Raw genomic sequence first — 21,625 nt, 5'->3', positions numbered from 1 at the left:
GGTAGTGGTCCTGTAGTCCGAGTGAATACTACAAAAACCTGCTTTACGGCAGACCTACAATCCTATCAGAGCCAGCTATGCCTCAGTATTTATGACAGTGGGTAATGGACAATTACGCTTCTAACCTGTAGGGGGAGCAAAGAGCCAAAACTCTTTGGTGTTGCTTTAATTAATTGAGTATATTTTATTAAGGAAAATAAGCATAAGCATATAACCAACAAATTATATTTTTATAAATATATTTAATGTTTTTGGTACATTGAAATATTTGAGAATGATGCAATTAAAATTCTTAGTCCTAAAGAACAAAACGATTACTTACTTCCAATAATTTTTTTTGTATTTTGCATCGACTAAATAAATTGAGTATGTTTCCCGGCTTTTGTGATCACGTCACCTGGACAAAGCTAAACAACGGGAAACCAGTTTGAGTTTGCTGGTCACAGGAAGACTAAAAACTGACAAAAACCACCGTAAGACTCCGTAAAACCTGGTAAGCAGTCTGTTGTCTAAATTTAATTACATATTGGCCGTGTTTTGGGTACACAACGTTCTGTGTCTTTTTTTTACATTTTGTTGCAGTGCTGTTCTGTGGTAACTTTCTGAAAGGCGCCAGCATTTCTAGCATCACGTATTTTTTCAAACCACCAAATGTTCAGCTAAAATTCAGTTGTTACAGCACGACAACTTGAAAATGTATTTTAAAATGGACCAAATATCAGCCAAATGTTAATGTGCCCGACCGTATAGTATATGAAGAGGGAGGGGACCCAGTCAAAAATTTGATCTCTCAGTGAAGTCACCATGAGCTTACAAGATCCTTAAAATGTTGTGCGTCACAGTGAGCTGAAATTGTAACCACACAGCGCACTCACGGTTTGCTTATATATTAAGGTCACCATATGAGGTCACTGCACACTCACTGGGAGCTCAGACTACCCATAAAGCACATGGTATGAAAAGTACCAGAGTAACTCAGAGAACTAATATTCTAGTGTTTGCTAATCGGAAACATGTCGCAGAGACATCAGCATTTAATTGCAAATAATAAACCGAGATGATTGTGAACTTGATATGAGTGACAGATCGTGACTCATCCTATGGTCACGATGTGTGCTCATCATGGTCACTCATTGTGCACTCATACCAAGAACTGAACATTGTGAATTCACAATGAGCTCAACTGTGATTATCACAGTATGAGAACTGTGTGACGTCACTGTGATCCTCCAGTATCCACCTTTTCCTAGTGAGATTTAGGAAGTATAATGCTCTACTTATGTTGTATTGCCTCCTTTTAACCTGCTTAACATCTTAAAATCACAATGAGCTCACATTTAGCTCACACTGTGAATTATCACAGTATGAGAATGGTGTGAATTCACTGTGATCTTGTATGATCTCACTTGTTGACTGGGGAGGCAAGGCTGTATTACAACTGAGTTGGCTTCTTCATTGTTATTTACTTGGGTGATGGGCATATAGACATGTGTGAGAAAGTTAAATGCAGAAAATAACGACTAAGTTTGTCCAGCAATTGTAAGTTAACTAGACTGATGTAACAGATAACGTTAATGGGACAAATCCCCATGGGCTGTAGCGGCATGGTCCGTTAAAAGGACGCGGTCTCTCAGGGTGAGTTCCCTTCATGTCGTGATTGTCCAAACTACAATATAACTGCGTGTAAAAAGTCTACATTATTGTTAATCTGAAGTAACATTACAAAGTTACCAATCTCATGTCAAAAATGTTGAACTTTGTTTTACAGCATTGACGCTATATTGTCTGAACAACTGAACAATACTGAACAACAAAAAGCAGAAGGTAAATGTTGTTTTCCTTCTATAATGTTTTAGTAAAATATTATATATATTTCCTTTGTAATTTCCATGAATATTAGCTCTAACCTGTTATTCTTTATATTTGTGTCTTGAGGATGTTGCTGATCAACCTATTTGTGTTCAACATGACTTGGCAGAGGAAGTGCTGAAGATCTACCTGCTTCAGAAAGATGGGTCAGTCACCGATGGAGGCATTGTGATTGAGGGTGTTGTTGTCCTCAACAAACTCTGTGATCTTAGCAGAGCCTGCTGCTATCTTATGGGATTGACATATGCCTTGGACCTGCGATACCCCAAGAACATTAAATTTACTTTGGAGGTCTTCCAAAAACTTTCCATGGAGCTGAATCCACTTAAACTTTCAACCAAGGTACAGACAATAAAAAATGACTTGATTACATAGATTGTTGTCCATCATCCATGTGTTGTATACTTGTTAAAATGCATTTTGGATTGGTAAACTGTACTCCTCTTCTGGCCAGTTAAGTTTTGTAAGGCCAAAAGGTTGATGAATTTTGTATGTTTGTTAGTCCCCATATGAGTCCAGTAGCTAAAACTTACATTTGTTCAATGTTGTCATTTTTAAAGTATGCCAGGTTGGTTAATGATATGTCCCTGGTCTAATGTGGCATATAAATGTATTAATGTATAACTTTGTAATTTTTTCAGTTCAGTAGCTGAAATATGTATTTATTATTATAATTTTTTTTAATTGTAGTGATGATCAAATTTGACAAATAAATGTTTAAAATTATGTGGTGTTTTTAATTTTGGTTTTTGTACTCGTGGACAATAAAGAGTTAAATATAGGACATTTGTATATACAGCATGTAAATGAAATCTACTCATTTACTCAAAGTAAATCAAAAACACTAACAAATAAATTTAATTTAAATTTACTCAATTTTATTTATGATATCAGTTAATTTAATTATTTAAATCTACTTAATTTTTTTGTCACATTTATTTAACTTTGAAAGTGTATTTCAATGATTTCACAGCTTTCAAATGTACTCAATTTTTTTAAGTGTAAAAATGCTTCACCCAAAAAAAAAGAGTAGATCATAGTAATAGTTTTACAGTGTAGGGCAAACATAGACCATTTCATTCGAAAGACAAATCCTAGGGTTGTACATGTTAAAACGTTTCTGGATCATTTTTGCACCTATTAAATAACAAACCTATGTTAATAGGTCCGTGTATCTTTTGGTCATTTGATATCCTATCTGAAATCAAAAAACAAGAAACGGAAAATGGCTCGTATATTTAATTTACAGCAGTGGTCGGCGCTAAAACGCCCCTTTCATCTGATTGGCCAATCCACGGCCTGGATTTTTTCTATCAGGCAGAATAAGAGTCTGCAGGGTGCTGTCAAGTTCTTAAAGTTTCCGACGTAAAGTAGCATTTAATGTTAAACTCTGCATGCAACTGACGCAGAAAAATATTTCTGAAGACATAATTAGGCTGCTGCAAAGCTTCGCCTCTAATGTATGAAATTTAAAAGATTGCAAGCCAACAGTATGCTGCTGACACATAGTTTGGTGTATCATTTTTTATGTGTCCAGGAGTAGTGTAGTTTACGTAAAATGAAATGAAATATTACAATATCTTGGCACTCGTATTTAATACACAACCTTGGTGTGCGTGTGTCACACCCGAATAAAAAGAATAATAAAAGATAGATATAAATTCAAAAGTCAGATTGTATGCCTTTTAGTTTAAACGAAAATAATAGTTTTGCTAGAGTCATGCATTTTTGTGAAATTGAAATAAATCATCAGATTATGTTTCTTTTTATGTTATGACTTAATGTATTTTTCTTTATATGTGTTATATTTGTTATTTAAAATGTGTTATTAGTTATATATTTGTTCAACAGTGGTTATGTTAAAGCGATAAAATTATCTGGTAAATTGGCCAAGAACAAAATCAGCTGAAAATCTAAATAAAACATTTAACAATTTATGTAATATTCTCAATGTTTGATATGTTTTTTAAACAGTTTCCATTTGAAATCTTGTCCTGTCGCAGACATATACCAATGAAATAATTTTAAACATTAAGTGTGGTAACAGATTACATGCATTTTAATAAGGGTGTAAAGTTGACAAAGCAAGCATGCTCTCCTCTAAGTCGCATCCACTTACAGTCCATCTTTTGAACAACAAATGTACTCTTTTTTATGATTATTAATTTGTTTATGACACACACACACCTAAGTTATGTATCTTTTACTCATTATTAGCTAAATATGAAAAGAATAAAATATCCTGTAACTTAAGTGCTAAGTGAAATTAACTTTAAACTATTTAACCGACATCTATAGCCTATAGATGACAGTTTATTTAGCGTCTCTCCTCCAAAAACTGACCACGATGGATGTGCTCTCTTTTAAGGTGCACTTGTGGGAACACCGGGATGCAAAGACATCTTGCCAGATTTATAGGGCATAATTTAAAAAAAACATTCAGGGTCAATGCAAAATGTAACTGAGAAAAATAAATTAAAAGGGACATTGTCTATCATTTAAAATTCTAACCAACATAAACGAAAACCATATGGCCCTACTGACAAATTAAGTATTTTTTGCCAAACTATTTCAAACATTCTTGCAAAAAGAAAGTTGTTGACTGACAACCGATTCAGTACCGCACAGCTCCTTGTTATGTCAAAATATGTCAGGAGTGAGCTATTGTCAGTCAGACCGCCCGCTCCTGTCTAAAGACCACAGTTACAAACGCTACCGTCTTTTTATTCTAAAATTTCAGAACATAATCAGATAGTTTTAAGCTCTCTAAAATACACGTGGGAGATGGACGTCATTTGTAATAATGTTACAGTATCGTTATACTTTATCACTGGAACACGTATAACAATAATTATGCTCCTATATAATAAATGATACATCAAAATATGTGTCAGCATATGGCTTCTAATCTCTCAAATGTCGCAGAGGTGAACCTTCGCAGCACTTATGTGTTCAGAAATATTTCTGCTTCAGTTATCATGCGGAGTAAACATTAAATGCTGCTTCACGTCAGAACCTTTAAGAACTAGACAGCACCCTGCGGACTCTTATTCTGCCTGACAGAAAAAATCCAGGCCGTGGTTTGGCCAATCAGATGAAAGGGGCGTTTTAGCGCAGACCACAGCTGTAAATGAAATATTAAAACCATTAACTGATTTGTATACCACAAATAAAAAATGAAAAACTGAGTCGTAATCTAGTTTTTCGTTTGTTAAATTAAACGGAAAACGAAACAAGAGCCATTTTTCATTTTTGTTATTTGATTTCAGATAGGATATCAAATGACCAAAAGATACATGGACCTTAATATCAAAGAACAATTTAACATTTTATTTTATTGCATTCTTTGGCACCTTTAACAAACAACCCTAGAGGACCATCACAAGTGAGCATGTCTTTGTATGGCTGGTTTATCCATTGCAGAAAAAGCATAAAATCAGGAAGGTGGGTGGTTTTAGCAATTTCCAGGAATACCAGAATGATGCAGAATAAACACAAAGTGGTTGACCAAAGTTACAAAGTAAAAAAAAAATGACTTTTACATTTAAACTCAGAGATATGGATTCGGACGGCAATTAAATTAACACACGACCTTGATGTTTGTAAAAAAAAAAAACTGTAGGTATTTCGGACGGGAATTTTTATGAAAGAAGAAACGGAGAGAAACACAGATGTTCTGGATTCAGATGGCAATACAATCTGAAATTATGAAAATACCTTACAGCCCCATGAGAAACAATTACAGTCCAAATAGGTCTTAAGGCTTCACATTGGTGTGTTGACTATCTTTTCGGTCAAATAATATATTTATTATTATTTTTTTTAATTAATTTTTGTATGTATTTTTGTGTCAATGTTTTTTCAAACCATTTTTCAAAAAAGTTACTATTTCAGTAAGAAATTACATTCTGGCATTTTTTTAATCTTTAGCACCAGATGGCGCCATTTCACCAAATAAGATTTTGTTATGATTGTATTCACCTGTGGTTTTATCAAGATTTCAAATTCTTGGTTTTGTCTTAGTAGTTCAGGATAAACATACTCCAGGAGATCCACTGTCATGTAAAGTTTAACTCCAACCCCAATCAAACAACTGAACAAACTAATCTTGATAGTTGAGGGTTACCTGTAAGTCACACCTGTCAGGTGCAATTTAAAGGTGTAGGGTTTTTTTCTTAATACAAAAGAATATAAAGTGATATACAAAAGCCTACTTATGCATTAAACTTTACAAGTAACTACTGCTGGCTACTTGAATTAATCTGAACAACAGAACCCTTGATAAAACCTACTAATACAGTTTATCTGTACAGCTAAAACACTAAATCCTATCCTCTGAAGCAAACTCCCAGTGGCATAAACCCATTTGACAAATAATTCACTCATTATATGAGGAAAAATATTCGGAAGAGGGTGGTTAACATTGCCTGTGATGTGGATGTGGTAGTCTTATGGTCAGAAAGATGCTGAGACAGAATACCGTTTTTTTTAATGTGATTTTGCTGTTGCATATTCCTGTAACATCATTTTCATTTAGAGTTCTCTTACTAAAAGAAACAAACATGATTAATTATACCAGACATGATGTTATTTTTCACCTCAGTTAGGGTTCGTTTCTTCTCATAAACATCCAGCAGATGGCGCAAAAAAAAAATGCTAATTCAGTACTATGCAGTGTTCTGCTGTAAAAAACAAATCAGTCCTGAAGAAGAAGACAAATATTTTGCTGTCCAACACCTCAGTCTTTAACCACAAACATGACATGACATTAGGCCTACAACTATCTAAAAACAGGTAGTTGTCTAATCTATTGTATTAAGATGTATTTGGATAAATACTCAGTGCCTCTATTTTATCAGAATTCACATATATAAAATCAATAGACATCCAATCTTGTTATGAGGAAATATTATCTGGGTATCATCAGCGCAGCGCATGATTAATGTTTCTGTAACATGCTTTCCCTAAAGAAAAGCGTGTATGCAGCCATTGAATGTATGGATATAGTGTGTCACATGTGTAGCTCTTCATGATCCTCTGTATCCAGCCTGTTCAAGTTGCAAATGTGTTACATGTGTACGCGTAGGTGTTCATGATCCTTTCAGAAGTGCTTTCTGACTAAGGTAATGAAAAGGGTTAACAGTAACATGCATCAGATGATGAGTACATTTGCGCCATTCTACAGAATTGATCCAAATTGCTGTCCCACATCCAAAAAACAGATTTAAAAAGCATTTCAAAGCATTCAAATCTTACATTTTTAACACATTTCTCTCTGTTATTATTGAAACAACACATCTTGGGTTGTCCCTTTTATTTATTTGAATGCAAAACAACAAACAATAACACATACTGTGGTAAAATAACACATAATGTGTTAAATAGAATAACACAAAACGTGTAAAAATGAACATATCCTTTATAAGAGTGTATGTTTAAGTTAATTTGCTCAGATTGTTTCTAACCACATTTCTAAATTTTTTGATCAGGAAATAAACCTGTGTCCCTCTCCCTCATGTGGCTATATGGTGAGTAGATAGGTTCCATTATTTTGAAATAAATGTGTTAAAACGTCTGAAAATCTGTGCGGAACTTTAAGGAACTTAACTACAAAACTCCTTTTTGGTACCATTTTATTGTACCATCATTTCATTGAGCCGAATAAACAACAGAACAAAGTCTTATGAGAATATGCCACATTGATTAATCAAAAGCTATATACATTTACACAAATGTAGTTGTATATCTGGGGTGCCAGGCTAAAACTTTGCATGAACTCTCAGAAGATGTTGCTGATGAGCCATACCAAGTTTAATAGGAATAGGCAAATGCGCTAGTAAAATACCACATTTCTTGAAAAAAATCAGAATATATATATATTTATCAAGTTTTATGTCAATAAACAAAAGTTTCTTACTGACCACTGAACTTATTGATGTGGGATATAACGGATCAGCCAATCAACACAAATACCATAATGTTTTGCCCACTATTTAGTGTTTGATAAAGTAGGCCAAAAAAATCATAATGCCAGAATAATTTTGTTTCTAGGAGCATAAATATAAGTGACATTTTGAGCTGGTGGCATTAGAGGGTTTGAATTAGAAACTTCAAATTTGCTATGGGAATATTGTAGACTGTCCTCTATCTGTGTGCCAAATTACATAACTTTCTTATACAGCGGAGACAATAAGTATTTGACACATCAGCATTTTTATCAGTAAGGGGATTTCTAAGTGTGCTATTGACACAACATTTCCACCAGATGTAGCCATCAAGCCAAATATTGAATTCATTCAAAGAAATCAGAACATTTAAGTATACAAGTTGAGTCATAATAAATAAATTGAAATGACACAGGGAAAAGTATTAAACACATGAAGAGAACAAGGTGCAAAATGGCATTGAAAGCCAGGAGATCACCTGAAATCTGTCAGTATTGAAAAAAGAAACCCTACCCCCTATCAGTACTAATTGATATCAGCTGCTTTAGTCCTTATTGATGGCCTATAGAGGCTTCTTAATGCCCAGGAGGCACACAGGAAAGACTTCATGATGGGTAAAAACAAAGAACTCCCTCAAGATCTTCGTAATCTTATCGTTGAAAAGCGATCCCATTTTGATGGGAATGGTTATAGGCGCATTTTTTTGATTCAGTTTTTCGAAGCAGTTCGCAACACCACACACGCTGGCGACCCCTGCTGGTCAAAATAGTGTAAAAGCAGATATGTCCAAACATTTTACACTTTTTTTAACAAAATAATAGCAAGATTTGTATTAAAATATGTTAAAAAATTATTTAACTTAATTAAGACATAGTTAAAAGTCTATTATGTGTTTTTAGTTTTATTAACAAATCATTAAAACTAACTACCCTTTTAATTATGCACATTTTTGTCATTAAATCTGTCTATAAACAAAAAGTAGACAAAATGGTAGTGTTATTAGTCAGAAGGATAAATGTTTTATGAACTTTCATAATAAAACTGACCCGAGTTCACCTAAACTTATTAGACACTGGTCATGTGATCAACTCCCCCTAGTGGTGAACCATCGGATTTTCGAAACGTTTCGAAACAGTTATGACGTAATGAAGCCTCGTTTGCTAAAATCACGTGACTTGGGCCAGTTTGAAACAAGCTCCGAACCACTGATTCGAAACAAAAGGTTCGTAAATGTTTCGAAGCCTCATGAAGCAGTGCTTCGAAAACGACCATCACTACTGTGGGGGCCATTATCCGGAAATGGAAAGAGCATCAAGAGCAAACTGGCCACGATCAAGTGCTCCAGGTAAGATCCCTGTCCGAGGAGTCCAAAGAATAATCAGAAGAGTTCTCCAAGAGCCAAGAACCACTAGGGAAGAACTTCAGGAAGACCTTGCATCAGCAGGGACTGTTGTTTCAAAGAAAACTATAAGCAATGCACTGAACTGCCATTGCATCCATGCACGCTTACCACGCCAGACTCCATAGCTGAACAAAAAGCATGTTGAGGCTCGTTTAAAGTTTGCGAAAGAGCATTTGGAGAAGCCTGTGGATTATTTGGAGACTATAGTATGGTCAGATGAAAGCAAAATCGAACCTTTTCGCAGTCATTCTACACACCATGTTTGAAGAAGAAATGGCACTGCCCGCCACCCCAAGAACACCATACCAACAGTTAAGTTTGGGGGTGAAAGCATCATGGTTTGGGGCTGCTTCTCACCAAGGGGTACTGGCAGACTTCATATTATTGAAGACAGGATAAATGGAGAAATGTACCAGGACATTCTGGATAAAAATCTGCTGCCATTTAACAGAAAGCTGAAAATGAAAAGCGGGTGGACATTTCAGCAAGACAATGATTCCAAACACAAGGCCAAAGAAACAATTAAGTGTTTTCAAAGAAAGAAAATCAAGTTGCTTGAATGGCCCAGTCAATCACCTGACCTAAATCCCATAAAAAAACTATGGAGAGAACTGAAGATCAAAGTTCATAAAAGATAAAATCACTCCTGATCAATGCAGACAACTGGTGTCTCCATACAAAAGGTGTCTAGAAGCTGTAATCACCAACAAAAACTTTTCTACAAAGTATTAAATAAAGTGTGTTCAGTACTTATTCATTGTGTCATTTCACTTTATTTATTATGACTCAACTTGTGTACTTAAAGAGCCACACAGATCCAAAATCGAAACTGACCTGTATTGCAGTGTGTCATGTAGCTATCCATCAATGTAAAAAATGTGCAAAGTAGTTGAACCAAAAAGTGCACGATTAATAAAGTTATTGGCTTCTAAAGCAGGGAGTCGACTCTGAATCGCTGAAACAAGTCGTTATATGAATTGGATCTCCTGCCTGTCTTTATCCACGTCACACAAACGCATCCACGTCACACAAGATACTAATCTCCGCCTACAGCCTTGCCCGTGGGAGAAACGAAAACTATGACCCGCCCACAGCTAGTAGTGTGTAAACATCATATCACGCTGTGTTTTCAGTTTGTGTTGTTTTCACTACCAAAGGAGACTTTTTCAAGAAGGAATATACTAAACGTGTCTGGCTGTGAAGAATCAGTGGTTAAAATTTATTTTTAACGGAGGGATTTAGACGTTTGGCAATGAAAGATGGTTTAGTACCCACTTTATTTGGAACAACATGCCTAACCTCAACCGGTAAGTATGATTATAGCTACATACTTGCTTAAATGAGTGTGAAATGTTTATCGTAGTTTTTATTGCCTGTATTAATGATGAATGATATCGTTGGTTCAACTCTTAAAATACTGTCAGAGAGTCACGTTAGCAAGCGGTTAACGTAACGCATGCTCACTTTTGCTATGACCCGGTTAGTTTACATAAATGCTTAAATGAGTGTAAAATGTTAGTTTCTATCGTCTTTTTCACTGCTTGGATTAATGATGAATGAGTTTGTTGTCAGAGAGTCACGTTATGGTTTGCACTTACGGTTTTGCTATGACCTGGTTAGCTTACATAAATGCTTAAATGAGTGTAAATTGTTAGTTTTTATCGTCGTTTGTATTGCTTGGATTACTGATGAATGATGTCGTTGTTTAAACTCTGTTTACTGTCAGAGAGTCACGTTAGCAAGCGGCTTATGCTGCACTTACGGTTTTGCTATGACCCGGTTAGTTTACATAAATGCTTAAATGAGTGTAAATTGTTAGTTTCTATCGTCGTTTGTATTGCTTGGATTACTGATAAATGATGTCGTTGTTTAAACTCTGTTTACTGTCAGAGAGTCACGTTAGCAAGCGGCTTATGCTGCACTTACGGTTTTGCTATGACCCGGTTAGTTTACATAAATGCTTAAATGAGTGTAAAATGTTAGTTTCTATCCTCGTTTTTATTGCTTGGATTACTGATGAATGAATGATGTGTATTGATGTTGATAATGTCTTCTCAGTACATCATGTTAGCACTAGGTCAATACATGTTGCACTATTGTTGGTTTGTGCCACTGATCTGTGCAAAGACTCTGTCAGTTGACCAATCAGAGCCGAGTAGGCTACTGAAAGGTGGGGTTTAGTCAGACTGAGTCGTTGAACGGCTTCAAACGAATCGTTTGGGAATCTCTGAGGAATAGGGTAATTTTTAATTACAGTGTTTTTGACCTTGCATGCATTTAAACCTGTTATCCGGGACTTATAAACAGTGATTTGATGCTTAAAATTGTCATCTTACTGGCTCTTTAAATGTTCTTGTTTCTTTGTATGAATTCAATATTTGGCTTGATGGCTACAACTGGTGGAAATTTTGGCTCTCTTTGGACTGCCATAGATCTAAGAGTGGAGAAAGAAGAAGAAGAATATTAATAAAAGAAGAACACTAATGGATACAAAATACATAATCACATATCTTGTCATTAATTTGCTCTATCTATACACTAGTCAACATTCGAAGTGGATCAAAACCATTCATAAAAGTTTACATAAAACCAATCCCTAATACCCGTTCTTGTCTTAGGAGAACTTTAATAAACTTTTTTGATCCACTTCAAATGTTGACTAGTATATTTTTAAAAACAATTTTATTTCAAAAGTACCCAAACTGGACTGACATGTTTTATTATAAGATATATTTTTTATTAAAAAGTTTTCTACAGAACATCCATACATTAATCCATTGTTGTAAAATAAAATAAAAATACATATTAAAGGCTGTTATATTTTGGAAGTTATAACTAAAACACACTCATTTCATAATCTTCCTTAAACGTATTCTCTAACTATAAGTTAAATCTTAATGTCACTAAAAAGAAGATTGAAACAAGTTAATATGTCTGTCTATTACCAGGTGCTTTCTATGTGTTTTTTAGTGTACAGAAATAATAAACAAATCTCAGTCCACACAGAGTCGAGGTACACGTAGAGCTCCTGTCACCTGCTGAAGATGGAGACTATCAGGGAAAGAAATGTAGTCGTCAGTGATGGAATCACAGTCTGGGAACCTCCACATTCCATTGAGTTCTCCTGCAGAGGAATAACAAAAAGTAAAAAGAAACAAACAAACAAACAAAACCTAAAGAACATGCTGCCAGGCAGTATAGAAAGGCATATCTGGATTCAATGTTCATGTCTAATGAGATAACAACATAGACATCCGTCAATCCTTTGTATGCAGTGTGACGATTGGCTGAACGAATACAGATGTTATTTTTTGTAATCATATGATCCTATTTCAACACTGTAATCATGAAATTTTTGCTTAGATCAGTGCTTTTCAAACTGGTGCAAGCATAGGGTATATGTATGTAGTCAATGAAAATGTTTTTCATTCATTTTAATGATCTAATTTCCTGTGATAGACCAGTCTGGCCCCCAAGCTCAATTGTCAAACTACGACTATGGGTGCAAAATTGTGCCAGGGACCACAGTTTTATCCTATGGTTGTGCCAAAATCAGGCTAAAAAGTGTGTAGTCTGCAAGGGGCATTCATTTACTAAAAAAAAGGTGCTGACTTAACAGCACCTCCATGTGTCCTGTCAAGAGTCTTGTGAATATTTAATCAAATAACATAAACATGAAATTAATGTTAATTTAGATCATTGGCTTTGCATCTGAACATGTGAGCAGAGATACCATTGATCCTCTAACTGATTTATTTTGCTGAACTCGGTTGTGTTTTGTACCTCAGGGTGGAACGGGTGGCACGTGTCCGGTCGCCGTCTGTCTTTCTGAAACTTCAGTCGTTCACACTTTAGAGACTCATTATGTATGACGCAGTTAAGAAATCAAAAAAAATGTAACACAGATCATAGACCAACTATTAAATGAATCTATAAGCATTCGTTTTATACTGTTAATTGGTCATTAAGAGCAGGGCTGGACTGGGACTAAAATTCTACCCTGGACTTCATCCAGACCCGGCCGACTACATTTGTGCAAACACAAAACATAAATGAATTAAAACTAAATGAATTAAAAAGTTTGCTATGCAATGTATCAATCGGTTTACTATCAAGAAAGAATCCAAATAATAAACAAGAAAATGACATTAAAAAAAGAGTACAAAACTTACCTAGAATAAAACATTTAACAGGATTCATTGTAGCCTTATTAATAGTTTATTTGTTCATTTACATTAAGTTTTTCTTGTTTATATTATTTATTGATTTTAAAGAGAAGATCAATAGAAGAAGAAGAATCATTATTATTATGAATCAGAATAAATAATTAATTTATTAATTTATATGAATCATTAATTTATACACATTTTATTGAAACCGCTGGCAACTTATAATAGTATTAGGCTAATATAGAACGAGTAAGATTTATTAAGTCCTTATAAAGCGAATTGGGCTACGCCTATATCATTTGCATATATGAAATATAAAATGTCAACACTATGAATAAAAATCAGCACTTTTTTAATTATAAGTGCTCTAGCACATTATTACATTATTACCAACAGTCTATGAAAAAATGTACAGAGTTCTTTTTCTTGAGTGCTTGGCTTTTTATTTTTCTTAACTTCTCTGTTATTACGTTCAGAGATTTTGTTAGATTTTGTTGGTTGATTTCAGTAAAGTGCTGTTTTCGACTACATGCAGACTAATCAGCGGAAGGTATTAGAGAGTACAGCTTTCGAATTGTTCTCACAGTACACTTATGTCATACCTCGATCAATCTGCGCAGCGCTGCATGAAGTCAAATGCAACTGTTTGTAATAACTTGATTCTGATTGGCCAGTGCGACATGCATACACCATGCAATCAACATGCTTGTTTACTTGTCAGTCTTGCAGCATGCATTAGCTTCTTTTGTCCAGTGAGAGACGCAAAGATATGAAGTTTGAATAACACAGCAAGAAATATAATTACATTTAATAACTTTTAACATGCCCACCGGCCCATGAAGCCCGGAAATCTCCCGGTTGTCCCGATGGCCGTAACATGCCTGATTAAGGGCCAGATTTACTAACAGCTTGCGCCAGTGCAAACCATAATTTTGTCGTTAAATAACGACTGTTGGGATTTACTAAAGCCGCACAGTGGATCATAAGTGCTGAAAAGGTGTGGTTTAGTTATTGCATATGCATTTCCAGGAGTTTCCCTTTCAGACGCAAAATTTTTGGGAGGAAATTATTTAAATGATTCCCGCAAGGCAATTTACTAATAATTGCTCGTGTGTTATGACTAGTATTTGTGCCATTATTTAATGACGAAAAAAGCTGGTCTTTAATCAATTTGGGCTTGAAATGGCTGCAATTTTTGCAAAAAAAATAAATAAAAATAAATAAATTGCATGATACAATGCATATGATTGTTTTAACTTGTAACAGTTTATTTGGAATGCCAGAGGAACTATTATTCAAAAATATTGTTTGCCAAGCCATGTTATTTTTTATTTGCTAAAGTGAATAAAATAGGAGTCACTAGAAGTCGTCACACAATACCAGACATTTGAAAACTTCTTGTAAACCTTTATTTTTTTGTCCTCCAGATCTTTTAAGTTTAATATGGCTTCGTTAGCCTGGGATTACACAATTTCCTGCTGCGATGTCCGTGGTGTTGAACGCACAATCAGCTCTATCCCATTGGTGCTTTTTTAGAATTGCTTCTCACGCTAATTTGTAAATGTCCTCTCTTTATGAGTCTGATATCGTACAGATGAATATATGAGAACAAGACTTGACAGCAGAACATTGACACTTTTACCTGATCTCCTCTTTGAGCCGCCCACTGGCATTCACTCAAAGTAAACCGGAAGGAGTAGGATCAGGACAGACGTTACTAAACTTCAAGAATTCAATTACTGTACAAATACTAACATTCTTGTATGGAAATTATAATCACATAACCCCTTAAAAAAAGCATGGCTATTTACCAGCATATAAGATCAGACCCATCTGTTTGATAATAAGGATATACATCATCTCAATGGGCTTCAGAGTGACGTCTCCAAATTCACTGCAGTCACATTCATTGTCTATGACCACCATGAAAAGATTACTGCTGGGAATCTGCTGGATAACAAAAGATCTGAGGAGGAAAAACAGCAGAGGAGAAAATAAAAGATTTGATGAGGGCTTTATTTGAAAAAACAAAAATACTTGTCCATAGAAATGCTCAAATGAAGACGTCCAAGATATTTCTCAGTTTTTGTTCATGGTATGTTTATATGATTGTGTGAGCACATACTTTATGCAGTCTTCACACTCAATGTTCCCCACTGTTTCTTTAATGGTGCGCTCAGACACAAATGCTGGATATTCTGTATCACAGGGAACCCACATAGTTCTGATTCCTCTTTGAGCTGGAGAGAGAGAGAGAGAGAGAATTTTGAATTTTAACACACCTTTATTAACAAATAACCTAATCTAATACATTCAGTTCCTACCTACAAAAGTCAGTTTAAATTTACCAATTTAAATACATCAATATATTAAATATCCAAATAAATACCCATGTAGAAATCAAACTCATTCCAAATCACTCTTATTGATTATTTCACACAGAGCCCCCTTGTAACACCAAATCAAATCAAAAGACATAAGATCCCCCATAGCTTTCCCAGTAAACAATTACGGTCTTTCAACGTTGAAATATGGTTGAAAATATGTCGGTCCGCCTTGGACTGGTTTACGATGTGATTTCAACTAAGTAGTTTTGGCTGGACTGTTTGACTACGTGTTTTCAACTGACCATGTTTTCAACTCATAATCTACCAGTAAACAATTACGGTCTTTCAACGTTGAAATATGGTTGAAAATAAGTCGGTCCGCCTTGGACTGGTTTACGACGTGATTTCAACTAAGTAGTTTTGGCTGGACTGTTTGACTACGTGTTTTCAACTGACCATGTTTTCAACTCATAATCTAAGACAGCTAGATAATCTGTTATACATGCTAAAACAACAGAGAAAACAAATTACCAAACCATGTTTATTATTATTGTAGATCATTCTTGTTAATGATTGCGCTTGCGTACTCTATGGACACTGAGAGACACCGTACTAGTGGAAGTGTCCTGTTGGCACTGTTTTATATTCCCCTGCCGGGTTGAAGTGTTTAGTTTCGGTTTGTTGCCTGTGGCTGTGTAAGCTGTAAATTGAATATACACTATTCAATTCAATTCAATTCAATTTTATTTATATAGCGCTTTTCACAATTTGGTAATTGTATCAAAGCAGCTTTACATAATAGATGTAGTGAAAAGCACAGAAAATCGACAGATAGCATAACATAATACACGATAGCACAAGCAGCTAAATTTGCTGTGGCTATAAATCAACATTATAATCAAACGTATTACTAATGTAACGTATAGAAGTTAAGCCCAAAAAGGCTGCCTCCCCGGGTTGAAAAACCCCCTAGGAGAAAAAAAAAACCCCGGATTTTTTTCCGGGGAAGTAAAAAAAAGTCCTAGGAGGAAAAAACCCTTGGGAGATATATATATATATATACACTACAGATGTTTATGTAATAAATACGGCTGGTTTGGATTGATCATGGACTCTTCACTCATTTCTACAATTATCTTAAGTAAATGTAAAGAGTTTTACATATTACGTCAAAATTATAAAAAATATGAAACTGCGATTGAGGTGCAATGAGGATTCATGATATAATAACCCCACCCCACCAGGTGGCGGTAATATACCATTAAAGGTAGTTGACAACCGCCATAAAACTAAAAGAAGAAGAATTGAAGAGGCGTGTGAATGTGGCGCGAATCTTCCACCCATCATCACAGAGAGAAGCCCAACCAACTGCCAGATTACAGAAAGCTCTGGACTGCTCATAGCAGGGATTTTCAAAGCTGTCCTGGAGGACCACTAGTACTGCACATTTTGCATGTTTCCCTTTTGTGACACACCTCATTCAGTTACCTACACACCCAGTTCCAGTCTTGCAGTCTCTACTAATGAGCTGAAAATTTAAACCAGGTGTGTCTAATGAGGGAGACATGCAAATTGTGCAGTACTAGTGGTCCTCCAGGACAGCTTTGAAAACCCCTGGCTCATTGGACTGACCTATGTTTACTGCACTCTGAAATCTGTGTTGGTATGTTTATTGCACTCTGTGTTGGTTATTGGACCGACCTGTTTATTGCAGACTGTGAAATCTGTTGGTTACTTGACTGTTTGCACTATTTAAAATGTGCTGTTTTATTAAAGTTATTATAACCCTTTAAAGCTTTGTTTAATTTTATAAAATGTTATTTGGTATGTTAATGTGGTCCTGTTTTCAACGTTGATAATTTATAAGAATTCTGGATTTTACCAAGTTAAAAAACACACTTTGCAAATTAACACTTGAATTGCGTTCAATTCTTATTTTTCTAGTGTCATATATTGCCTTCTTTGCTTGACCCAATAAAAAGTTCAACAATTGGTAACAAAATCGCTGTGTCCGGACATATTTAAATCCTTATATAAATGTTTTCAAAGAAAAACTCTCATCAAAACGTCCGAATAAAGTCTTTAAAACCTGAAACAATGAGAAAAGCCTATTACAATGTATAAAAGCATGAAATATGTTCTCCTTCTGAAAACAAAAAGGGCATTCATCACTAGTATCATGATTTATAACGAAGACAATTGCATTTACGGCAATTGCTCCGTGAAGGATCCTCCATTGTAAGTCGCCCACTTTTTTTGGCAAAGGTGACTTATACAATGCTCGCCATTCTGGCTTAACATCCCCCTAAATGGAGGGCATGACGCCAAGGCGTATCAACTCTTTTATGCAAGAACGTCTTATTCAGAGTTTTAAGACAATTTTTGTACAAAATTTTTCCGGAAACTGGATTAGGACCCATTAACATTGACACATTGGGTTGTAAAAAACACCTTCATACTCTTCAAAATCAGTCACCAAAAACAAATCAGGAAAAGGGTCATTACAATCGGGAGTGATTAGCCCTTCAGTATACTCCTCTAATAATTTGACTTCTTCTGACTAAAGTGCTGACTTCCATTCTTCAAGTAATTTGGCCATTATACGCCTCGATTTTAAGCCCAAGTGTCAATTGACCATGTCAACGTTCTCAAAGTCCAGGCCAGCAAGTTTAACATATAAGCATTCAATACTAGTTGCTGATTTTCTATTACTCCCAGTTGTCGATCTCCAGTCGATCTCTTTCTTGATACATACACCTCTCGGCTCGCCCACCTGCTGCACACATCTAGTGGGGCCGCTTAGAAATGGGTTGCACTCTCCTTTAACATACCAACATTCAGTATTAGTTGTTGATTTACTGCTACTCACAGTTGACGGGCTTCCAATCGATCTCTCCCTCTTCCCTCAGTGTGCCTCTGAAGTAAACAACGCCGTGGACACAGAACTCCCGATCCTTTGTGAGGACAACAACACACCAAAGGTGCCAATAAGTACGTTTCCGTTCAAGAGGTTCTTACTTGACTGTTGAACAGTGTTTCTTCTCTCTCCACAGCTCCCAGCCATAGCAGAACTACGTATTCCAGCACCCGAATGACTCACAACCCAGCCGGCATCCGCAGCTTATATCCAACGCAATCAAACTTCACCCGTGACTCCTATCCTCTCCGTTTTTATGCCTCTCCTCGACGTGACTCGCCCAATCGTCAATCGCCACGTCATTCACGCAGCTGTGCCGTGTTGTGGTGATTGCGGGGGATCCCCGGGAAACCCGGAAGTGTCGGTGTTCATGCAAACCGGCCCGGGCGGAACTCTCTCGCCCTATTTTTGGTTCCGCCCGATCTAGTCACTCCGTGACATATACAGAGAAAGAGGGAGACAGACCCAACTTGTTACTTTTAATGACACTGCTGGATCAAGATGGCACACCAGTGGTGAAACATCAGGTTCTGAGAAAGCTCATATTAACAGAAACCTACAGTCCTTTAGAGTTGTTTCAGCTGTTTTTTCTTCTGAGGTTTGCCAGACAATCATCCACAAGTCCAGTGCCTATACAGCTGAGCATCAGGATAATCAGGCAACAAGAGGAACAAGAAAACAATGGGAGGACATGTCCCTAAAGGACTTGTACCCCTATCTGTCACTTGTCAGGTATATGGGTCTAGTAAAGGTTCCAAAACTGACAGACTACTGGAATGGTTCTAGACTTTATACAATTAGCTTTCCTTCCACAGTCATGTCCGACATAAAATTCCAGGCTGTATCATCAACTCTTTATCTAAGTAATCCCAGAGAAGATGCAGAGAATTTGAAGAAAAAAGGGACCCCGGCTATGATCGACTTGGAAAACTAAAGCCAGTCTATCATCAGATTCAAGACGCATGCAAAACCTACTTTCACCCACATCAAAATATCTCTATAGATGAGAGGATGGTCGAGTCAAAAGCCAGGATTAGTCTAAAACAGTACCACAAAGAAAAGCCTACAAAATGGGGGTACAAGCTGTATGTTTTGGCTGACTCACTCCACGCATACACATGGAATTTTTGTATTTATGTAGGTAAATTCCTAAAGGAGAGCGTGAACAAGGCAAGGGACTCAGCTACAAATCGGTGATGGCGCTGATTGAAAGTAGGGTCTTAGGAACAGGCTATAAACTATATGTGGACAATTTCTACACCAGCCCGTCACTGTTCCAGCTGTTCTATCAAAAGGGGTTCTGGGCCTGTGGGACTATTCACAGACACTGGATAAGCTTCCCTAAAACACCCATCAATAAGCTGCCCAAAAATTCCCCCCCCCCCCCGTGGGAGTATGTGGTGGATTCGAGACAACAACCTTCTGTTTGTTGAATGGTAGGACAGCAGGGAGTTGCTCATGTGTTCCTCCTTCCATTCAGCCAACGAAGATCAGACCGTACTACGAAGGGTAAGGACAGCAGAAGGAGCATGGACAGAACAGAATGTTTACATTCCGACTTTGGTGTCTGACTAAAACAAGTGAGTCTATTTTATTCAGTAATGTTGTGAAGAAATTGTGCAGATATGTTTATACATTATCTACTCTAAACAACGAGATGCATGTGACAATCGCATGTAATTTATTATACAGCCCTACTTAAAATGTGTTTACTTGCGGGTTGTGGATTTGAGGTCGGACCCAACAAAGGACTGCAACATCTTTGATGAGTAGATTCTTGGAGTAACCGGCATTGAACTTTGTCACATTGAAGCAGTCACTTGTGAAATGTTTAGAACAGACGGCTAAAGTCAAACTAATTATTGAGGAATTTCTGAATAAATGAACTTGTTCTCGAATGATTTAGTTTCCTGGCATCTATCGATTGAACAGCATTTTCTCACATGGTGCGATTTTCCTTGGGGGTTTGTTTGGCAAAAAGGGGGTGGGGCGGTGGATGGTGAACAGTGCTCTGGGTGAAGTCTGAAGGCAGCGACTGTGTATTCCTGACATCACGATTTTACGGAAGTACAAATGAACCATTTCAGATGACAGCTCCTTCAAGCAGGCTGTGTGCATTTGACTGTTAAATGATTGTTTTGAAACTTATACGGTACTTACATAGCCCATACGCCTCAGTTATCATGAAAAAAGCCACGATTTTTCAGATTTGACGATATGTGACCTTTTAAAGAAATCCCCCTGGTGGTTATTCTGGTATAGCAGTTAAAGCAGTTACAGGAACTTAATTTTTTGTTATATAAACATCAAACTTTAGACACAAAATTTTCGCACCGACTACTGATTTGGGTTTTTGCAGATTATCAGGTTATCAATCTTGATAATCAACAAGTCATGATTATAGTCATGTGAATTATTTTATTTTTCCCCCTTGAAGTCTCCATTTGAATTTCCATTTTAGTTAGTCTTAGACCACAGTCTTAAGGGCCACATCATTCTATCCACTTTGAGCTGAATGTTTAGAACTACCTACATAATATACTGATTGGTATGTAACATGTGACGTAACAATGTAACAGTTGAACATCCTGTTAGCAAAACATCCCTTCAACCCACTGGATACTCAAAACACCTCATAAATTTGAGAAAAATATTCTAAGTGGCCAAAACCCCTCTTAAACCAGCCTGCTACACCAGCTAAAACCATGATGGGAGACCAGATAAATCAGCCAAACAGCTTAGGTTGTTTAAACTATTTGTTCAAAAGAGTTGTCTGTCTGAAGATCAGGCATCACAGCGTGCATAGGGGTAAGTCCTGGGCAGTTTGGGGGGCTCAGCTCTCCCATTTGAGGGTTGTCCCCACTAAATATATCATAAAAACCATGCATATTATTAATAATATAAAGATATGTAAAATTGTTTAAATAGTAAAACAATTCAAATGCAAATTGGGCTAGGTGCGTTTTAAGTTAAGAAACATTTGAGTGCCCCCTCCC

General features: G+C 36.3%; 1 protein-coding gene across 1 annotated transcript in view; it reads right to left on the bottom strand.

Moving 5' to 3' along the window:
- Positions 1–12,004: 12,004 nt before the first annotated feature.
- cacna2d3a (calcium channel, voltage-dependent, alpha 2/delta subunit 3a) overlaps positions 12,005–21,625 on the bottom strand; it is a 129,173-nt gene continuing 119,552 nt past the window's right edge. The window contains exons 34-37 of the mRNA XM_065247772.1: positions 15,511–15,625; positions 15,239–15,351; positions 13,000–13,082; positions 12,005–12,340 (exon numbers count right to left, since the gene is read on the bottom strand). Coding sequence (XP_065103844.1) covers positions 12,248–12,340; positions 13,000–13,082; positions 15,239–15,351; positions 15,511–15,625 — 404 coding nt within the window. The 3' untranslated portion in view covers positions 12,005–12,247. The remainder of the gene's footprint in view (positions 12,341–12,999; positions 13,083–15,238; positions 15,352–15,510; positions 15,626–21,625) is intronic.

This window comes from Paramisgurnus dabryanus, chromosome 11, assembly GCF_030506205.2.
Source record: "Paramisgurnus dabryanus chromosome 11, PD_genome_1.1, whole genome shotgun sequence".
Lineage (NCBI taxonomy): Eukaryota > Metazoa > Chordata > Actinopteri > Cypriniformes > Cobitidae > Paramisgurnus > Paramisgurnus dabryanus.
The sequence above is the reverse complement of the archived record's forward strand: the minus strand, read 5'-3'. Positions and strand labels throughout refer to the sequence as shown.